General features: G+C 41.3%; 1 protein-coding gene across 2 annotated transcripts in view; it reads right to left on the bottom strand.

Moving 5' to 3' along the window:
- Nucleotides 1–8,090: 8,090 nt before the first annotated feature.
- LOC128696048 (uncharacterized) overlaps nt 8,091–22,131 on the bottom strand; it is a 59,785-nt gene continuing 45,744 nt past the window's right edge. The window contains exons 11-15 of one of the 2 annotated variants that reach the window (XM_070094959.1): nt 13,980–14,070; nt 13,081–13,245; nt 12,800–12,901; nt 12,594–12,696; nt 8,091–10,148 (exon numbers count right to left, since the gene is read on the bottom strand). In XM_070094959.1, coding sequence (XP_069951060.1) covers nt 9,229–10,148; nt 12,594–12,696; nt 12,800–12,901; nt 13,081–13,245; nt 13,980–14,070 — 1,381 coding nt within the window. In that variant the 3' untranslated portion in view covers nt 8,091–9,228. The remainder of the gene's footprint in view (nt 10,149–12,593; nt 12,697–12,799; nt 12,902–13,080; nt 13,246–13,979; nt 14,071–22,131) is intronic. The other variant, XM_070094960.1, reaches the window with a different exon arrangement.

Here is a 22,131-nt window from a genome sequence, read left to right as displayed (position 1 = left end):
CCACTTATGCTATAGTTCATGTAGTCTTTCATAGACGTATCAGCCAACCTGTGTACCTCCAAATATCTGTATGCATACACTTAATTCCTCACTCCAGTATATGTAATCTTTCATTGCCTACATTTTTTGTTTTTTACTCATAGTCTTACTCTTGACTTTTTTAAAATTTTTTACACACCCTCCAAAATTCCTCCTCCATCATTATAGTCACATAAAAAATACGACACTTGCCCTTAACTAGAGTGACCCCAACTCCTCAAAAGAGGTTCTTCAATGGCAGTAAAGGGTTCTTGATTTAAGGAATTGGCCTTATCCTCCAGTTCCTTGGATTAAATCCGAGTGCCTTCCATTCCCCAGGACCTGCGCTTCCCTTATTGTAGTCAAAAAGAAGCGCTAAACCTACAAGGGTCATACAGCTCGGTATAATAATAAAAAGTGACCTAAAGCTATGGGCTTTCTGTCCTTGCCAGGGTGCACATCATGCCCTTGTCACCCCTTGCTAATGGCAGCCATTATTTTTTTTTTAACACATCAGCTGATTCCCAACAAGGCAAGGTGGCCCAAAAAATTAAAACTTTCATCATTCACTTCATCACTGTCTTGCCAGAGGTGTGCTTACACTACAGTTATAAAACTGCAACATTAACACCCCTCCTTCGGAGTGTAGACACTGTACTTCCTATCTACAGGACTCAAGTCCAGCCTGCCGGTTTCCCTGAATCCCTTCATAAATGTTACTTTGCTCACACTCCAACAGCACATCAAGTATTAAAAACCATTTGTCTCCATTCACTTGTATTAAATACGCTCATGCATGCTTGCTGGAAATTCAAGCCCCTCACACACAAAACCACCTTTACCCCCTCCCTCCAACCTTTCCTAAGCTGACCTCTACCCCACCTTCCCTCCACTATAGATTTATAGACTCTCAAAATCGTTTCTATTTTGTTCCATCCTCTCTACATGTCCAAACCACCTCAACATTCCCTCCTCAGCCCTCTGAATATAGTTTTGGTAATCCTGCACCTCCTCCTAATTTCCAAACTACAAATTCTCTGCATTATATTCACACTACACAGTGTCCTCAGACATGACATCTCCACTGCCTCCAGCCTTCTCTTTGTTGCAATATTCACCACCCATGCTTCACAGCCATATTAGAGCGTTGGTATAACTATACTCTCATACATTCCCCTCTTTGCTTCCATGGACAAAGTTCTTTGTCTCCACAGACTCCTAAGTGCACCACTCTCCCTTTTTCCCCTCATCAATTCTGATTCACCTCATCCTTCATAGACCCATCTGCCGACACGTTCACTCCCAAATGTCTGAATACATTCACCTCCATACTCCCCCTCCAATCTGATATCCAGTCTTTCATCCCCAAATTTTTTTATCCTCATCACCTTACTCTTTCCTATATTCACTTTTAATTTTCTTCTTTTACATACCCTATTAAACTCACCCACCAACCTCTGCAGCTTCTCTTCAGAATCTCCCAAAAGTACAGTGTCATCAGCAAAGAGCAACTGTGACAACTCCCACTTTGTGTTAGATTATCTTTTAACCCCACACCTCTTGCCAAGACCCACGCATTCACTTCTCTTACAACCCCATCTATAAATATATTGAACAACCATGGTGACATCACATATCCTTGTCTAAGGCCTACTTTTACTGGGAAATAATCTCCCTCTCTCCTACATACTCTAATCTGAGCCTCATTGGCAGCCATTATATTAATAAATTTAGGGGGAAAGTGCTAAACCTGTAGATGTTATACAGCACCAGTAGAATGAGAGGCAAATCCAGTTCCTTGTATCAATACCCCCTCTATTGTTACTACAATTAAACTCACAAGGGAAGAACCCTAGCTTCAAAAAACCTTTCATGTAGTCATTGCAGTGTATCTTTGTATATACATTATTTCATTTAATATTTTTTAATTTTTTTAGGAAATACAATATGTAATCAGTTATATAACTATAGTATGCTTAATATTTTCTAAAAAAAAAAAAAATTCCCATCTCTACCACAGGTGCAATATAAAGGTGTTATAAGCTACTGTTGCTCTCCTTAAATATAAACCTATCTTTTCTTATTGTTTCATTATTATTATAATCAAAAAGAAGCGCTAAGCCACAAGAGCTATACAGCGCTGCAGGGTAGGGAAGGAAGCGAGGGTATTGGGCGGTAGAAGGGAGGAGAGATGATCAGTAGGTTACAGAAAACAGCGGGGCAGGGGATAGTGCGGGGGTAGAGGGCAGCAAGAGATTGAGGTAGAAAGGGCTGAAGGTATCATCAGAGTTTGTGAAGTAAGTCAGTTGTTGTCAAAAAGTCAATGAGAGAGTCCGGATGAAAGGTGGGTCCATCAGCAAGAAGGGAAGGTAAAGAGAGAGCAGCGGAGCGAAGACAACATTGGAGGTATATTCTGCGTGCTCGTTGATAAAGTGGGCAGGGGCGGGGGGAACAAATAAAAATGTTTTACTAAATTTTTTTTTGACCATTCTATAAATGGGGAAGGAAAAAATCATGAGAGCATACATAGTAGGGGGTGGGCATCATGGCGATCGGAAAGGATGGCGTTGTTTTGGGAAAGGTTTCCCCAACGGGGAAAAGCGCAAAGGCAAAAACGAAACCCTTTGGGTGATGTGAATGGGGTTTAAAGGCTAGAAAGAATAGCAGGAGGGCCGCTGAATAGATCTTATCATAATCAAGTTTGATTTGGGGGAAAAGGGGGAATTTTGGGATCAGCCCCCCGAAAAAAGGGGGAAGAGGAAAGAGGGTTCAGCTGGCTGTGCCCAAGTTGCCTTCAGGGGTTGTGATTTAAACCCCTGGGGGTAAAAGAGGGGGCCCGGGGGAAACCCCCCTGACGGGGTATCACTTTTCGGGGATACGGGAGCCATAAATAAAAAGGATGATGGGGAAGACCCTAGTGAAAGTAATTTGGTGATTTTTGGTACGGGAAAAAAATTTTAAAACCCGTGTGGTCCCCAAATTGGATAAAAAAGGTTGACCACGTTGGAAACCTTTTAAATGGAGGTGACGGTCAGGGCCTGAAATTGCAAGGGGAATCATCAACAAAAAGTGATGCCCAAATATTGGTTTGGAAAGGGCCAGAGGCCAAATCTTAATCCCAAGGAGAAAAAGCATTGTGCCCCGGGGCCACCCTGGGGGACACCTTCCTTGGATTTTTAAAGGAGAGCACATTATTCGAACACGGAAAATGTCTTTTGGTTTAAAAGTTTTTAAATTTTGAAGGATTGGAGCTGCCTCAAAAAGGGGGCCTAAAGTGGGTTTGGGGGCCAAAAATTTATACCTTAAAGGTTGTGTTTTTATCCTTCTCAAGGCCCGAAAAATAAAAAATAACTGGGGTGGTAATTGAAAAGGCATTGAACATACGTACCCAAGCTTTGGTAAGGGGGTCTATGGGGGCGGCCCCAAGCCATTTGGGGGGGGTTTGGGGTTTCCAAATTCCCCAAAGCGTCTTTCCGGGGTTCCACCCTTTTGAAAACTACTGGTAAGAGCAAGGGGGGGGCGGATAGTGGGAGGCTTCATTTTGTAATCCCCCCGGTTTTGCGGAAAGGAAAAACAATGGGTTTACAGCTGTGGAAAAACCCCGTGACCTTTGGGTTAAAAGGTGAAAAGGACTGAAAGGGCTGACTGATGTAAAATTTTGGGCTTACCCAGAATATGTTCGGCCAGAAGGGGCTGCTGATGATGGGAAAAGCTGGGGTGTTGCCTCCCATTTCCCGGGTTTAAAAAATTATACTGTTCCTTTTGGAAAAAAAAAGCCCAAGAATTGCAAACTCTCTGGAGACTTTTAGGGAAAAAAACAAAGGGGGGAAAATGGAGCCCCCGAGAAATATGGACCAGATGATTGCCAAATTTCCCTTGGGAACATCTTTGGGTTTTCTATATCAACACCCGGGAACCCAGGGACAAAGGGGGGGTCGGGGGAATATTTACCACTCAGTTTTGTCTTTTTCCAACTGCACTCATAGAGGGAAACAAAGGGGATGGTGGGGACAAATCTTTTCCAGCAAGTGGGCCCCTTTTTGCGTTTACGGATAAGGGGGGATCCCCGCTTCTGCTTAAAAACAAAGAATTCTCTGTGGTTCTATTGTCGGTCCTGCCCCGGGGCGTTTCCCTGCTGCAGGCCGGCCCGGAAAACCACCAAGGGCCCGCACCCGGGTGCCCCTTTCCCAAGGGTTTTGGGGGAAGAAGCTGCGGGTTTAAAACGGGGGCGGGGGGTGTAAAAAAAGGGTCATCAATGGGACGAAGAAGAAACCTCACTAAAAAAAGTTGGTTTGAGTAAAGGTTCCCAATTTTCCCGATCAAATTCCGGGGTGGGGTTCCGAAAATTGGGGAAAAGAAGGGGAAATAAGAATGATTGGGGAAAAGTGGTTTTCATGTAAATCCAAAAACAGAAGGTGAAGTTTTGGGGGAGGGAAAAAACAGACTTTAGAAAATCGATGAAAAAGGGGGAGTGTGAGTCCCAGGATCAAAATGGGTTTTGGGACCTGTATTTTAAAAAAAATGGAGGGGGGGGTGGAAAAAGCCTCCTTTTTAAAACCATGGGGAACGGGGAGACCCCCCGAGGGAAAAGATGGGCTTTAAAAATTTTAAAAAATAAGTGGTGGCAGGGAATAAACCCGGCAAGAAAAGGGAATATTGGGGTAGAAAAATGCCGGGAAAAAAATAAACCCGGGGTGTTACCCCCTATGCAAATGGATCGGGGGGTTTTTGTAAATTTCAGACAAATGTAAAAATTTTTGGTATCCCGTTCCCTAGAAAAGAAGGGACTTTAAAAGGTTTTCCTTTAGGAAAAAGGGTCAAAATTTTCAATAAAATTAAAAGGCCCAAAATGGATGAAGCGGCCCGAGTGTAATTTTTGGTTTTTGTGTAAAAAGCAGGGGGAGAGCTTGGGAGAACAGCATCCCGAAAAAACCTGATTCCGGGCCCTGAAATATTCCCTTAAAATGGGGGTGATTGGTAACATTTAAAAATACCCCAAAAACCCCAAAAGGTTTAAAACCCCCACCATTTTTAAAAAAGAAAGTCCCGGAAACGGTGGGGGAAAAATTTAAAATTTCTTTAAGGCAGTCGTTGTGAAAAAAAGGAGTTTGGAGAAAGAGGAAAGAGAAGGGAAAGGAAGGGGGGATCAGTTTGGGGGGGTCTCTGCAATGTTATTCAGAAAATTGCATCAAGTGTTTGGGTTCAGGGGAAAATCGTATGGGAGAAATATTGGGGATGGGGGGGGAGGGTTTGGGGGTGGGTGGGCTGTAAGGACCCGCCAAGGTAGGGGGGGGGAAAGGGTGGAGGGGGTGGGAAAAGGGGACAGAAGAGGCAGAAACCTGGGGATGGGGGGAGGGGAAAAAGGAAGGGGGGAAAAGGGGGGAAGGGACAGTTTTGGGGGAGGATGAGCCTCACACCCCCTTTTAAAGAATCAGTGAAAGGGGAAAAACTCCCCGGGAAAGACCGGGAAGGAGGGAAAAAAAGTGGGAGTGGAGAGGGAAGGGAAAAGGGGGGGTTAAAGGAAATTTTTTTGGGGCCCCTGAGAAGGAAAAGGGAGATTGGGAGGGGTGGGTCTGGGTCTTGTGATGGGGTTTGAGGGGGACACCAAGAAAGTGAGGACAGAAAAGGGGGTTGGGTAGGGATGTCTGGGCCCAAAGGAAACCAAAAAAATTAGGGAAAAGGGGGACTATGGGACCAACCCGAGGGGGCCCGGAAGGTTTACCCCAAAAAGTGGGGGTCTTTTAAACATGGGAAAAAGTCGAGGCAATCTCCCTTAGGGAGATGGCCCCATTTGCATAAGGGGAAAACCTTCTGCTGCTCATTTCAAGTAGACTTGGGAAGGGGGAAAGAAGGGGGACCTCATGACAATTGCAAAAGGGTTCGACTGAGACAATTTGAATGGTGATGGCACCCAAAAAAGGAATTGGCTATAGATCTGCAAAATTTTTCTGGGGGGGAAATCGCCAGCAATTCCACCTTTGCGGTGTTTTTGGGGTCACCTTTATTTTCCCCCTGTCCCACCCTAAACGAGGGGGAGTTCCCCGGCTTTAAAAGTTAAAAGAGCCCCTTGTTTGGATGTTTAAGGGCAAAGCTTAAGTTTTTTCTCCTTGAGGGTTGGGGGATCAGTTCAGCTGTTGGGGAATTCGTCCCTGTCTAAAAATTTTGTTGGACTATGATATGGGGCAGAATAACAAAAAAACCCCTACAAAAAATTTAGGGGAAAGATTTTTTTTCGATGGTAGGAATAGTACCCATATGTGGGGAAAAATTCTGGACTGGATGATGTCCCCCACTCAAAAAATGAAAAATATCTCTTCCCCTGGCGTTTACGCCAAAATTGGTCAGAAAGATGAAAGGGGGAAGAAGTCGGTCTTAATGTAAAAAAAATTTAGTCCATTTGGTCTGGGAAAAAGGGGGTTGGGGGAAAGGATTTTGGGACCGGTCTTTTTGGGGGTGAAAAAGGGAAAGGGAACAGTAACATCTTTTGGAAAATTTTGGGGGGGGGGTTCAGAAGTGGGGAAGAAGTAGGGCCCGGCGTGGGGGGAAAGGCGGTTTTTAAATGCCCCGGGGCCCGTGAGGGCGGAAGCATAGTCAAAAAAATAAGGGGGGTCAGAAAAAAATGGGAAGGAAACAGTGGCCCCCGTACCTGGGCGGGTGAGGGAAAAAACCCCAACAAAAATTTAAAGGGGGCCCCCAAAAAGTCCCAAGGGGCCCCCAAAACAAAGGGGGGGTCAGGCGGGTGCGGTAAAAAAGGGGCCCGGGGGTAGCGGGGTCATGGATGGGGACTCCGGGTTTGGAGGGGAAAAGGAACAAATAAACCCGATGCAAGCATGGAACCCGTGCCCTTCCTACCCCTTTATGCCTTTAAAACCCGCAATCCCCCAAGAACCTCACTCCGAAACCCCTCGGTGGACAAAAAAAGAGCGGATTATCCCCCAAGTAACCACCTCCGGGCCCACCCCTGGGTGAAGGTGGGTTAAAAATACAGCGCCGAAAAGGGAAAGCCCCCTCCGGGGTACACCCGAGGGGTGGGACATCGGCTCCCGTTAAAACCACCGCCAGAAAACCCCCAACGGAATGGGATTGGGCCTGGCCCCCTTTCCCCCAGGAACCCCGCGCCCGGGAAAAAATCCTAAGGCCAAAAAAAGGGAAAGGGGCAAAGGGGAGGGGGGGGGAGGAGGGAAAAGGAAAAAAAGGGGGATGGGAGGGAAAGGGGTTGGGGAATTTGGTTCGGGCGGGAAGGGGGCCGACAGGTCTAATTCCTCAGACCAAAGGCCCCTTCCCCCCAAGGCTCCCCTTTAAAGGGTTATTGTTTCATCTTTTTTGCATTTCTGGCCAGACAACAATGAATGAATTGAGAAATTGAAAGTGTTTTTTTTACCCATTGCCCCCCTTGGTGGGAGATGGCCAATTTTTTTTTTTTTCAAGTACCCGTTGACCAGGATGATCAAAATCAAACTGGTACATCCAAAGAAAAAAGAACAAATTGACTTTCATTATAGTTCAGAAACTGTACTTTGCCTGTCCATGGAGCTATTTCTTGGTAATGAAATACATACTGTTAAGCTACAGTGGATTAATTGCCTTCCTGAAACTTTCGGTTGAAACTGAATGTCATATGGTTATATAAGATACTCGTTAATTAAGCATTAATTAAAGAACTGCACACAACTTAAGGTACAAAACATTTTCTAAGTAAAGAAATGTAAATGTAAGAAATATTTACGGTAAAATTAAAATGTATACACCTTACAGTATTTTGGACAATTTCGTTGTGCTCAAGAATGGAAGAGTACAGCATGTAATGTAAGTGTGAGCACATTAAGTGTAATAAATATTAATAAAAATCTAAATGAGTATTATTATTATTATAGCTTTATACTCATCGGAAGTGCTAAACTTGAAGGGGATAATGGGTGCAATTTCTTGGATCAAGGACCCTACACCAGCCTCAACAACTTGGACCACCACTGTGTTGTCTACCCATAAAGATCTGACACTTAGTATTTAAATATAGTATTAAATATAATAATCTGCAAGTATAATGATTATAAGGGACATTAAAAAAAGCCTATGATGATGCAGTTTATTAATAAGAAAAATGCAAAAGTTGCTGCAAGTGTTTCAAAAGGCAGCAGCATCAAGACTGAAGAATATCATGACTTCATTATAACCTTCACATGTTATGCATTTCTGCAGTAAAACCCTACAAATGCATTTCTATGTTTGCATTTATCCCACTGCTTAGCAAGTATGAAAATAAGAGATTTTTCAAGTCAACCACTCATCTTTCTGGGCACAGCTGCAGGACTTTGTTCTAGTTCAAAAAATGGCACCCCTTCCTCTTCCATATATACCTTGATAGCTCATATGACCCTCCACATGTATCCTTTATCTGGTGTTTACCAACCTCTTCTGCTACCCACTCTGACAGTATGCCACTTTCAGTGCAGACTCACTCAGATGTTTTAACTGAAAATAATGTATTACAGCAAATTTGACTCCTACCCTACCAAGATGGTACCTCCAGCATTGACTGAGCAAGGATTGGCAAAAACCACCTGATTAGATAAAATCACAGATTGTGCAATCATTTTTCAGCTAACAGGCATGTCAGGTTATCTTCACCAGAAGATAACATGACATGCCTAAAGATCAAATTTCCATCAGGTGGAGTGATCCAACCACTAGAGCATTACCAACAGAGGCTACATTAGAAGAGGGTTGACAAGAGGTTCATTATCTTTCTGTCTTGGAGCTGGATTTCACAAAAGGATGTATAATATCCAAGGAAACTAAAAGGAGAGAGGAGGGGTAGGAGAAATTTAGATCTGATCCAAGGAAGGAAAGAAAGATCCAAGAGGTTCTTTGCCACGGGAAGGGAACTTCCTTGAACGGGGTGGTCTTCGAGAAAATGTGAGACAAGTAGAATACAGGGCACTGGCAATATGCTTTCTCCATAAGTACTGTACTTGATACTAAAGTAAAATGAACAAAAATAGGGAGAGAATTGGTTGATGCAATTTGGTGGGAATGAGCAATGAACCATGAAGACTTTGCCTGCTTGAATGATGATAATGTACTTTCCTATATATAAAGTAATTTTTCTTTGAGTTCACTCATTAAGGTACATATATACAGTATATACAAGTAAAAAAATATGATTTGAATATTTGTAATTATCTAACAAAAACTTTATTACAAGAAAAATCAACCAAATAACTTAAATTGCTTCTTTGCAGCAGTAGGCATTTCTGTATTAGACAATGATCTAGAGGATACTGCAGTAGTTGATTTAGTACCCAATTCTGTTAATAAAGGACAAGGTGCAGCAGGATTTTCCCTCGAGTTACCTTCACGACTGGAAATAACTGTTGGCAAAACTGTGGGTAGTCCAGAATCTGCCACAGCCCCTTGGCGAAAAGTGTGTAAAACATTTATCATACCAACATTCTGAGTAGTGTTAGTAATTGAGCTTGATTCAGAATATCCACAATCACTATCAGAGTTATATGATTCATTGCTATTTTCATTACCATGGCCATCATTGATATAGAGTCCTGAGAGCTGTGGTATCATTGGAGGCACATTACCAACAGCACCACTGGGAAGCCGAGATATAGTCTCGCTATAGCTGGGCGGGTCTCTGCTCTCACTACCATTAGCCAAGGTTGGACTGACATTTATATGTGGCACATGAAACTGTGGAATACTAGGTTGAAGAGGATTCATTCCGTAAACAATATTACCCCCAGCTCCTTGTTTCCAACCAGTTGTTCCACCATAATGAAACATTCGTGGATGATATGCGACTGACCCATTAGCAACTAATCTTGGAACATTTCCAAGCACTGCTGGGCAAGGGGAATAGTGTGGAGGTACATGTGAATTTGGAGATAATCCTGGTGGAACAGGTGAACGTGGTGGAATTGAAGATGGGGATGGTGGAGAATGATAAGGTGGTAGCATAGAAGCAGGAGAGGGAGATGGAGAATGATGAAAAAAGTGAGGAAGGGATGGCTGGGTAGAAGGGGATGGTGATGGCGAGTGAAAAGATCCAGCAGTATCATAGTGTATTTGCAGCATGTGTGGTGTTGAAGACACTGAACTCATTTCCCCTAAGGAGATTCCTGAAAGAAAAATATACAGATTAATCATATAGGCTTTCTCAACCAAAGAACTAAACTACTCATTAGTATTTTAACTTAAATATGTGGATTATTTATTTACAGGATGATTATACTCTACAAATACAGTAAATACAAAAATCATAAATGATTCTAGTAGTCACTATAAGCTAGAAGACAAACGGGATAAATCAAAAGTGAAAAGCAATTATCCCCTCAAAAAATGTACAAGTAAGAATACTGATGTGTAAGTAGAAATATTGATGAATTCAGATGGCTACCAGTATTTCAAATTAGAAAGTTGAGAATTAATTAGGGTCCAGCTGATACAGTTAAGTACGTATATGATTATTTGGTGTAGGTGTGGTAGGTTTCATTTTCTCTGATACAAAATATTTGGCATGACGGAGTTTTTATTTATGCTCTGTTTAAACTGTTCCTTAGATATTTTTTCTTAGCTGATAGTTTATAGGTATATGTTCATTTAGTGTACACATGTGGCTTCTTAAACATTCTAGGTAGTAGGTTGGTAGACAGCAACCGCCCAGGGAGGTACTACCTTCCTGCCAAGTGAGTGTAAAACGAAAGCCTGTAATCGTTTTACATGATGGTAGGATTGCTGGTGTCTTTTTCTGTCTCATGAACATGCAAAATTTCAGGTACGTCTTGCTACTTCTACTTACACTCAGGTCACACTACACATACATGTACAAGCATATATATACATACCCCTCTGGGTTTTCTTCTATTTTCTTTCTAGTTCTTATTCTTGTTTATTTCCTCTTATCTCCATGGGGAAGTGGAACAGAATTCTTCCTCCGTAGGCCATGCGTGTTGTAAGAGGCGACTAAAATGCCGGGAGCAAGGGGCTAGTAACCCCTTCTCCTGTATATATTACTAAATTTGAAAGGAGAAACTTTGGTTTTTTTCTTTTGGGCCACCCCGCCTCGGTGGTATACGGCCGGTGTGTTGAAAGAAAGAAAGATATATATATATACATACCCCTCTGGGTTTTCTTCTATTTTCTTTCTAGTTCTTGTTCTTGTTTATTTCTTATCTCCATGGGAAAGTGGAACAGAATTCTTCCTCCGTAAGCCATGCGTGTCGTAGGAGGCGACTAAAATGCCAGGAGCAAGGGGCTAGTAACCCCTTCTCATGTATATAGTATTACTAAATGTACAAGGAGAAACTTTTGTTTCTCCTTTAGGGTCACCCCGCCTCGGTGGGATACGGCCGGTGTGTTGAAAGAAAGAAGATGTGGTTTCTTAAACATGTGGGATAGCAGGTACAGTATATCGTGCTACTTACACTTAGGTCACACTATACATGCATGTACACACATATATATGTATATGTACACACCTATCTGGGTTTTCTTCTATTGTCTTAATATTTCTTGTTCTTCTTTATGGCAGTGGAGATGTCCTGTCTAAGGGCAATGTGTGGTGTAAATATTATGCAGAAAATTAGGAGTGTGGAAATTAGGAGAAGGTGTGGAGTTAATAAAAGTATTAGTCAGAGGGCTGAAGAGGGGTTGTTGAGGTGGTTTGGTCATTTAGAGAGAATGGATCAAAGTAGAATGACATGGAGAGCATTTAAATCTGCAGGAGAAGGAAGGCGGGGTAGGGGTCATCCTCGAAAAGGTTGGAAGGAAGAGGTAAGGGAGGTTTTGTGGGTGAGGGGCTTGGACTTCCAGCAGGCGTGCATGAGCATGTTCGATAGGAGTGAATGGAGATGAATGGTATTTGGGACCTGACGATCTGTTGGAGTGTGAGCAGGGTAATATTTAGTGAAGGGATTCAGGGAAACCAGTTATTTTTATATAGCCGGACTCGAGTCCTGGAAATGGGAAGTACAATGCCTGCACTCTAAAGGAGGGGTTTCAGGATATTAGCAGTTTGGAGGGATATGTTGTGTATCTTTATACGTGTATGCTTCTAAACTGTTGTGTTCTGAGCACCTCTGCAAAAACAGTGATTATGTGTGAGTGAGGTGAAAGTGTTGAATGATGATGAAAGTATTTTCTTTTTGGGGATTTTCTTTCTTTTTGGGTCACCCTGCCTCGGTGGGAGACGGCCGACTTGTTGAAAAAAAAAAAATAAGAATCTCCATAGGGAAGCGGAAAAGAATTCTTCCTCCCTAAGCCATGTGTATTGTAAGAGGCGACTAAAATGCCAGGAGCAAGGGGCTAGCAACCCCTTTCTCCTTTATAAATTACTAAATTTAAAACGAAACTTTTTTTTCTTTTAGGTCACCCTGCCTCGGTAGGATATGGCCAGTGTGTAAAAAATGTGGTTCCCTATTTGTTCGGGATAATTTGGTCAAAAAATGTATTTTTTTTAAGCTGCTATTCAGATTGTTTCAGCATTGTACATATCTTATATGACAATGCTTTTAATAAATTATACAAGTTTGGCTCTTAAGGTTATAAAGAAAAAAGTTCCTTACTTTTTGCTCGGGCTCGCTCATCCAAGACTACACCATAACTCTCCAGTTCCTTGAAAACTGTAGTCATGTCTGGACGCTTTCCTGCTGCAGAATGCACACAGTCCTAAGAGAAATAGTTATCAAAAGTAATCCAAATAATATTTTTGGTAATTAAATCAGTTTGGTTTATATTACAGAAACTTAAACAAGCAAAAGATAGAACTTACTTTTCCAAGTTTATAAAGGAATGTAAACACTTCTTCATGGTTGATTCCAGCATTTCTGTCTCTGAGCGACTCTTCGTCAGTAGTGTCATCCACAAGATCCTTCTGCATAAACAGTGCACAAAAAGCCATTAGACAATTATTTGTTTTATGCCTCTCTGATAAATTAATGCTGCTTTCCTGACAACAAGAAGATATTTTTTTTACTTAATAATTGATACTCTAATATTAAATATTCTAATACTGAACCCTTAAAATGTAATTAAACTTTGAAAGTAGCTTACCAAAAACTTTCCTCTTTCCTTTCTCTTTTCATCATAAGCTCTAAGACCAGTACACAGTTCAAAGAGAACAACACCATAACTATATGTATCGACTTTTACAGACAGCTTTTTTGACCTTAAGTAATCATCTGGAAGGTAAGGCTTGGTACCATGAACTCGTGAGACCTGTAAGGATAAATTATTTATTTACAAAAGTGAAGTTACAGACAGAGAGCTATTATCCTACCTTGGCTCATCTTAAAAGGTCCTGCCTATCAAAGGTCTCCCATCACATTTTGGATGCAATCCACAAGAATCAGCTAACACACAAGTACAACCTCTAGGTGAAAAGGGGCAACAGATATAAGGAAACATGCCAAATGTCTCTACTCCAGGCTTGAACCCAGGTACTTCGATTATGAATTGACATTGTTAACAATGAATCCTGAGACTTGACAAAGAATACAGTTAAATATTACAAAATATAACTACAGATCTATCTATTTACTCTGAAACTGAATGAATGAATGACTGTACTTAGTATTATCAAAGTATCTGGTTCATTATTGCCATCATTGTAGGTTTTTTATTTTATTAGCACACTGGTCGATTCCCACCAAGGCAGGGTGGCCCGAAAAAGAAAAACTTTTACCATCATTCACTCCATCACTGTCTTGTCAGAAGGGTGCTTTACACTACAGTTTTTAAACTGCAACATTAACACCCCTCCTTCAGAGGGGTGTTAATGTATGTCTGGAATTCTTAGGTAAATATTTAAAATGCACCTGCAAATATTGATAATCCCTAAGGTATGTTATTTTACAGTGTTTTGAAAACATTTTACATAAAACTTTTACAAACAAAAGGAGTTGCCAAGGAATACATGGATAATGGCATTATGCAAACCTCAACAAACTTACTTTCATGCTAGTTGACTGGCTCTTGCCTTCTCTTGCCAAGCCGAAATCACCTAGTTTGGGTTCATAGTTTTGGTCCAGTAATATGTTAGCACTGTAAAAATAGAAAATGAATTGTATATACACTCTGTATGCATTATTGAGGGATCATCTCTTGTGTTCCACTAGCCAGAAAATTAGGTAATACTGCCAACTCTGTAGCGGTCCCTATCTAAAGGGAGCGAGAGAAATAGCAAGAAGATAAACTGACTGCTTTCTCCAATCTTGCCGTTTTTCCTATGTACAAGCTAGCCTTACTAATCTATGTACCTTACAGTTGCATATGTGCAGGAATATGTACGGTAGCGAGTCACAATTGAAGTTGTATATACTGTACACTAAGTAGCCACTTTATTAAGTACACCTGCTTGTTAATGCAACACTCTAATCACCCAATCACAGGGCAGCACTGCAATGCCTAAAAGCATGCAAACATGGTCAAGATGATCGATTGTTGTCCAAACCAAACATCAGAATGGGAAGAAATGTGAGCCAAGTGAATTTGACTGTGGAATGACTGTTGGTGCCAGGCAAAGTGGTTAAGTACCTCAGAAATTGCTGGTCTCCTGGAATTTTCATGCAAGCAGCAGTTCTGTGAGAGGATAAATGCCTTGTTAATCAGAGAGGTCACAGGAAAATGACAAGACAGGTTCAAGCTCACAGGAAGGCGACAGGAATTCAAATAACAATGCGTTACAACAGTGGTATGCAGAGGAGCATCTTTAAATGTACAACAAAATGAACTTTGAAGTTGATGGGGTGCAGCAGCACAAGGCCACACTGTCTTCCACTCCTATCAGCTAAGAACAGGAAACTGAGGCTACAGTGGGTACAGGCTCACCAAAACTGGACAGCTGAAGATGAGAAAACCATCACCTGGTCTGTCGAATTGTGATTTTTGCCATGACATGCAGATGGTAGGTCAGAATTTAGCGTAAACATGAATCCATGGGTCCATCCTGCCTTGTGTCAAGGGCTCAGGCTGGTGGTGGTTGTGTATATGTGTGGGGAATGTTTTCCTGGCACACATTAGGACCCACAATACCAATTTAACATTGTTTAAATTCCACAGCCTACCCGAGTAGTCTTGCTGACCATGTGCATCTGTTTCTGGCCAGTCTTCCCAACTTCCAATGGCTACTTCCAGCATAATACAATATGGTACAAAGCAAATGTCATCTCAAGGTGGTTCCATGAACATGACAACGAGTTTAGTGTACTCCAATAGCATCCAGTCACCAGATCTCAATTCAGGAGCTTTGCAGCATAAATATATAGACAACAAATCTGCAGCAACTGTGTGATGCTATCATGTCAACACAGACCCAAATCTCTAAGGAATGTTTATAACACCTTGTTTAATCCATGCCATGAAAAATTCAAGCAATTCTGGGGGCAAAGGGGGGCCCCCTTACCCAGTACAAGAAGGGTGTACCTAATTAAGTGGCCACTGAGTGTATGTAGCATTAGTTTGGGCAGAAGTAATTACGTAATCATTTATGAAGCAAGTGTGTTCTCAGGATTGATCATCCTTTTTTATTATTATTATCACACTGGCCGATTCCCACCAAGGCAGGGTGGCCCGAAAAAGAAAAACTTTCACCATCATTCACTCCATCACTGTCTTGCCAGAAGGGTGCTTTACACTACAGTTTTTAAACTGCAACATTAACACCCCTCCTTCAGAGTGCAGGCACTGTACTTCCCATCTCCAGGGCTCAAGTCCAGCCTGCCAGTTTCCCTGAATCCCTTCATAAATGTTACTTTGCTCACACTTCAACAGCACGTCAAGTATTAAAAACCATTTGTCTCCATTCACTCCTATCAAACACATTCATGCATGCCTGCTGGAAGTCCAAGCCCCTCGCACACAAAACCTCCTTTACCCCCTCCCTCCAACCTTTCCTAGGCCGACCCCTACCTCGCCTTCCTTCCACTACAGACTGATACACTCTTGAAGTCATTCTGTTTCGCTCCATTCTCTCTACATGTCCGAACCACCTCAACAACCCTTCCTCAACCCTCTGGACAACAGTTTTGGTAATCCCGCACCTCCTCCTAACTTCCAAACTACGAATTCTCTGCATTATATTCACACCACACATTGCCCTCAGACATGACATCTCCACTGCCTCCAGCCTTCTCCTCGCTGCAACATTCATCACCCACGCTTCACACCCATATAAGAGCGTTGGTAAAACTATACTCTCATACATTCCCCTCTTTGCCTCCAAGGACAAAGTTCTTTGTCTCCACAGACTCCTAAGTGCACCACTCACTCTTTTTCCCTCATCAATTCTATGATTCACCTCATCTTTCATAGACCCATCCACTGACACGTCCACTCCCAAATATCTGAATACGTTCACCTCCTCCATACTCTCTCCCTCCAATCTGATATCCAATCTTTCATCACCTAATCTTTTTGTTATCCTCATAACCTTACTCTTTCCTGTATTCACCTTTAATTTTCTTCTTTTGCACACCCTACCAAATTCATCCACCAATCTCTGCAACTTCTCTTCAGAATCTCCCAAGAGCACAGTGTCATCAGCAAAGAGCAGCTGTGACAACTCCCACTTTGTGTGTGATTCTTTATCTTTTAACTCCACGCCTCTTGCCAAGACCCTCGCATTTACTTCTCTTACAACCCCATCTATAAATATATTAAACAACCACGGTGACATCACACATCCTTGTCTAAGGCCTACTTTTACTGGGAAAAAATTTCCCTCTTTCCTACATACTCTAACTTGAGCCTCACTATCCTCGTAAAAACTCTTCACTGCTTTCAGTAACCTACCTCCTACACAATACACTTGCAACATCTGCCACATTGCCCCCCTATCCACCCTGTCATACGCCTTTTCCAAATCCATAAATGCCACAAAGACCTCTTTAGCCTTATCTAAATACTGTTCACTTATATGTTTCACTGTAAACACCTGGTCCACACACCCCCTACCTTTCCTAAAGCCTCCTTGTTCATCTGCTATCCTATTCTCCGTCTTACTCTTAATTCTTTCAATTATAACTCTACCATACACTTTACCAGGTATACTCAACAGACTTATCCCCCTATAATTTTTGCACTCTCTTTTATCCCCTTTGCCTTTATACAAAGGAACTATGCATGCTCTCTGCCAATCCCTAGGTACCTTACCCTCTTCCATACATTTATTAAATAATTGCACCAACCACTCCAAAACTATATCCCCACCTGCTTTTAACATTTCTATCTTTATCCCATCAATCCCGGCTGCCTTACCCCCTTTCATTTTACCTACTGCCTCACGAACTTCCCCCACACTCACAACTGGCTCTTCCTCACTCCTACAAGATGTTATTCCTCCTTGTCCTATACACGAAATCACAGCTTCCCTATCTTCATCAACATTTAACAATTCCTCAAAATATTCCCTCCATCTTCCCAATACCTCTAACTCTCCATTTAATAACTCTCCTCTCCTATTTTTAACTGACAAATCCATTTGTTCTCTAGGCTTTCTTAACTTGTTAATCTCACTCCAAAACTTTTTCTTATTTTCAACAAAATTTGTTGATAACATCTCACCCACTCTCTCATTTGCTCTCTTTTTACATTGCTTCACCACTCTCTTAACCTCTCTCTTTTTCTCCATATACTCTTCCCTCCTTGCATCACTTCTACTTTGTAAAAACTTCTCATATGCTAACTTTTTCTCCCTTACTACTCTCTTTACATCATCATTCCACCAATCGCTCCTCTTCCCTCCTGCACCCACTTTCCTGTAACCACAAACTTCTGCTGAACACTCTAACACTACATTTTTAAACCTACCCCATACCTCTTCGACCCCATTGCCTATGCTCTCATTAGCCCATCTATCCTCCAATAGCTGTTTATATCTTACCCTAACTGCCTCCTCTTTTAGTTTATAAACCTTCACCTCTCTCTTCCCTGATGCTTCTATTCTCCTTGTATCCCATCTACCTTTTACTCTCAGTGTAGCTACAACTAGAAAGTGATCTGATATATCTGTGGCCCCTCTATAAACATGTACATCCTGAAGTCTACTCAACAGTCTTTTATCTACCAATACATAATCCAACAAACTACTGTCATTTCGCCCTACATCATATCTTGTATACTTATTTATCCTCTTTTTTGTAAAATATGTATTTCCTATAACTAAACCCCTTTCTATACAAAGTTCAATCAAAGGGCTCCCATTATCATTTACACCTGGCACCCCAAACTTACCTACCACACCCTCTCTAAAAGTTTCTCCTACTTTAGCATTCAGGTCCCCTACCACAATTACTCTCTCACTTGGTTCAAAGGCTCCTATACATTCACTTAACATCTCCCAAAATCTCTCTCTCTCCTCTGCATTCCTCTCTTCTCCAGGTGCATACACGCTTATTATGACCCACTTCTCGCATCCAACCTTTACTTTAATCCACATAATTCTTGAATTTACACATTCATATTCTCTTTTCTCCTTCCATAACTGATCATTTAACATTACTGCTACCCCTTCCTTTGCTCTAACTCTCTCAGATACTCCAGATTTAATCCCATTTATTTCCCCCCACTGAAACTCTCCTACCCCCTTCAGCTTTGTTTCGCTTAGGGCCAGGACATCCAACTTCTTTTCATTCATAACATCAGCAATCATCTGTTTCTTGTCATCCGCACTACATCCACGCACATTTAAGCATCCCAGTTTTATAAAGTTTTTCTTCTTCTCTTTTTTAGTAAATGTCTACAGGAGAAGGGGTTACTAGCCCATTGCTCCCGGCATTTTAGTCGCCTCATACGACACGCATGGCTTACGGAGGAAAGATTCTTTTCCACTTCCCCATGGACAATAGAAGAAATAAAGAAGAACAAGAGCTATTTAGAAAAAGGAGAAAAACCTAGATGTATGTATATATATATGCATGTGCGTGTCTGTGAAGTGTGACCAAAGTGTAAGTAGGAGTAGCAAGATATCCCTGTTATCTAGCGTGTTTATGAGACAGAAAAAGAAAACCAGCAATCCTACCATCATGCAAAACAGTTACAGGTTTTTGTTTCACAGTCATCTGGCAGGACGGTAGTACTTCCCTGGGTGGTTGCTGTCTACCAACCTACTACCTATATCTATAATAAATACAAGCTGAGTTAGATCACCACGTTCTTTATGGAATTCAAAGCACATCCTGAAAAGTCCCTCAATGAACCCTTTCAGGGTCCAGACCCCTGATCTGAAAATTGCTCTCGGGGTCCAAGAATTTAAGAAAAAATTATTTTTTCTTATAAAATGATAGAGAAACTTTTTCCGAAGATAATGAAACCAAAATTACGAAATTTGATGGAAAATTTACGGAATTACAGTCTCGCAAAGTCAGCAGTCTCAGCGATATTTACACGTCAGCGATTTCATCCAATTTGAGTCCTATTTTAGGCCAATTTCATTGTTCCAATCAACCAAACTCTTAGCTATTTTACTAGTATGTCTTCCATTCTATCGACTGAGTACAAGAAATGCCTATTTAACTATTTCAACTACTCAATAAAGTGATCAGAAATCGGTAATTTGGCCAACTTCATACAAAATTCAGAAATTGCTAATTTAAAAATAGGGTACAGAATAAACAATGCAGACATTCCTGGCACTAAAACAACATTTCCTCTGTTCATCAATCTCCAAGCTTCTCTTTTATTACATTTGCTTTCCATTTCAAATTTTTATTCACACAAAATATAGAAGATTTACTGTTATGCAGACTACTGCATTAATGTAATAATCATATAAATAATGTCTCATAAACATGCAAGGTTGCAGGTATATCTTGCTACTCCTACTTACACTTAGGTCACACTACACATGCATGTACAAGCATATATATACTAACCCCTCTGGGTTTTCTTCTATTTTCTTCCTAGTTCTTGTTCTTGTTTATTTCTTCTTATCTCCATGGGAAAGTGGAACAGAATTCTTCCTCTATAAGCTATGCGTGTCATAAGAAAAGCGGAGCACTGCAATAGGCTTGTTGGCCCATACTAGGCAGGTCCTTCACAAATCCAACCCAATAACCAAATAAATGCTACACAAGCAATAAGCTTTGATAATCCCATTTACTCACATGCAAGTCCCTCTCAAATCCAACCCCTCTTGCTCGTGCATTTATCCAACCTAAATTTGAAACTACCCAAGGTTTTAGCTTTGATCACCCTACTAGGCAGACCGTTCCACTCATCAACTACTCTATTACCAAACCAGTACTCTCCTATATCCTTTCGAAATCTAAACTTATCTAATTTGAAAAGGATCAGTTATGGGAGGAGAAGAGGGAATATAAACGTATAAATTCAAGAATTATGTAGAATAAAATAAGGGTCGGATGCGAAAAGTGGGCCATAATAAGTGTGTATGCACCTGGAGAGGAGTGTAGAGGAGAGAGAGAGAGAGAGATTTTGGGAGATGTTAAGCGAGTGTGTAGGAACTTTTGAGCCAAGTGAGAGAGTAATTGTGGAAGGGGACCTAAATGCTAAAGTAGGAGAAGCATTTAGAGAGGGTGTGGTAGGTAAGTTTGGGGTGCCAGGTGTAAATGATAATGGGGAGCATTTGATTGAACTTTGTATAGAAAGGGGTTTGGTTATAGGTAACACATATTTTAAGAAAAAGAGGATAAATAAGTATACAAGATATGATGTAGGGCGAAAAGACAGTAGTTTGTTGGACTACGTATTGGTAGATAAAAGACTGTTGGGTAGACTTTGTACCAGATATATCAGATCACTTTTTAGTTGTGGCTACAGTGAGAGTAAAAAGCAGATGGGATACAAGGAAAATGGAAGCAACAAGTAAGAGAGAGGTGAAGGTCTATAAACTAAACGAGGAGGCAGTTAGGGTAAGATATAAACAACTGTTGGAGGACAGATGGGCTAGTGAGAGTATAGGCAATGGTGGCGAAGATGTATGGGGTAGGTTTAAGAATATAGTGCTAGAGATGTTCAGCAGAAGTTTGAGGTTACAGGAAAGTGGGTGCGGGAGGGAAGAAGAGCAATTGGTGGAATGATGATGTAAAGAGAATAGTATGAGAGAAAAAGCTAGCTTATGAGAGGTTTTTACAAACTAGAAGTGATGCAAGGAGGGAAGAGGATATGGAGAAAAAGAGAGGTTAAGAGAGTGGTGAAGCAATGTAAAAAGAGAGCAAATGAGAGAGTGGGAGAGATGTTATCAAATTTTGTTGGGAATAAGAAAAAGTTTTGGAGTGAGATTAATAAGTTGAGAAAGCCTAGGGAAAGAATGGATTTGTTAGTTAAAAATAGGAGAGGAGAGTTATTAAATGGAGAGTTAGAGGTATCGGGAAGATGGAGGGAATATTTTGAGGAATTGTTAAATGTTGATGAAGATAGGGAAGCTGTGATTTTGTGTAATAGGGCAAGGAGGAATAACATCTTCTAGGAGTGAGGAAGAATCAGTTTTGAGTCTGGGGGAAGTGCGTGGGAGCAGTGCATAGAATGAAAGGGGGTAAAGCAGCTGGGATTGATGGGATAAAGATAGAAATGTTAAAAGCAGATGGGGATATAGTTTTGAAGTGGTTAGTGTTTTTATTTAATAGATGTATAGAAGAGGGTGAGGTACCCAGGGATTAGCAGAGAGCATGCATAGTTCCTTTGTATAAAGGCAAAGGGGACAAAAGAGAGTGTAAAAATTATAGGGAATAAGTCTGTTGAGTATACCTGGTAAAGTGTACAGTAGTTATTATTGAAAGAATTAAGAGTAAGACAGAGAGTAGGATAGCAGATGAACAAGGAGGCTTTAGAAAGGGTAGGGGGTGTGTAGACCAAGTGTTTGCAGTGAATCATGTAGGTGAACAGTATTTAGATAAGGGTAAAGAGATTTTTTGTGGCATTTATGGATTTGGAAAAGGCGTATGATAGGGTGGATAGGGGGGCAATGTGGCAGATGTCGCAAATGTATGGAATAGGAGGTTGGTTATTGAAAGTAATGAATTCTTTGAGGATAGTGAGACACAGGTTAGAGTATGTAGTCGAGAGGGAGATTATTTCCCAGTAAAAGTAGGCCTTAGACAGGGATGTGTGATGTCACCATGGTTGTTCAATATATTTATAGATGGA

This window comes from Cherax quadricarinatus, chromosome 48 (assembly GCF_038502225.1).
Source record: "Cherax quadricarinatus isolate ZL_2023a chromosome 48, ASM3850222v1, whole genome shotgun sequence".
Classification (NCBI taxonomy): Eukaryota; Metazoa; Arthropoda; class Malacostraca; order Decapoda; family Parastacidae; genus Cherax; species Cherax quadricarinatus.
Note: the sequence above shows the minus strand (reverse complement) of the source record. Positions and strands in the feature narration are given on the sequence as shown.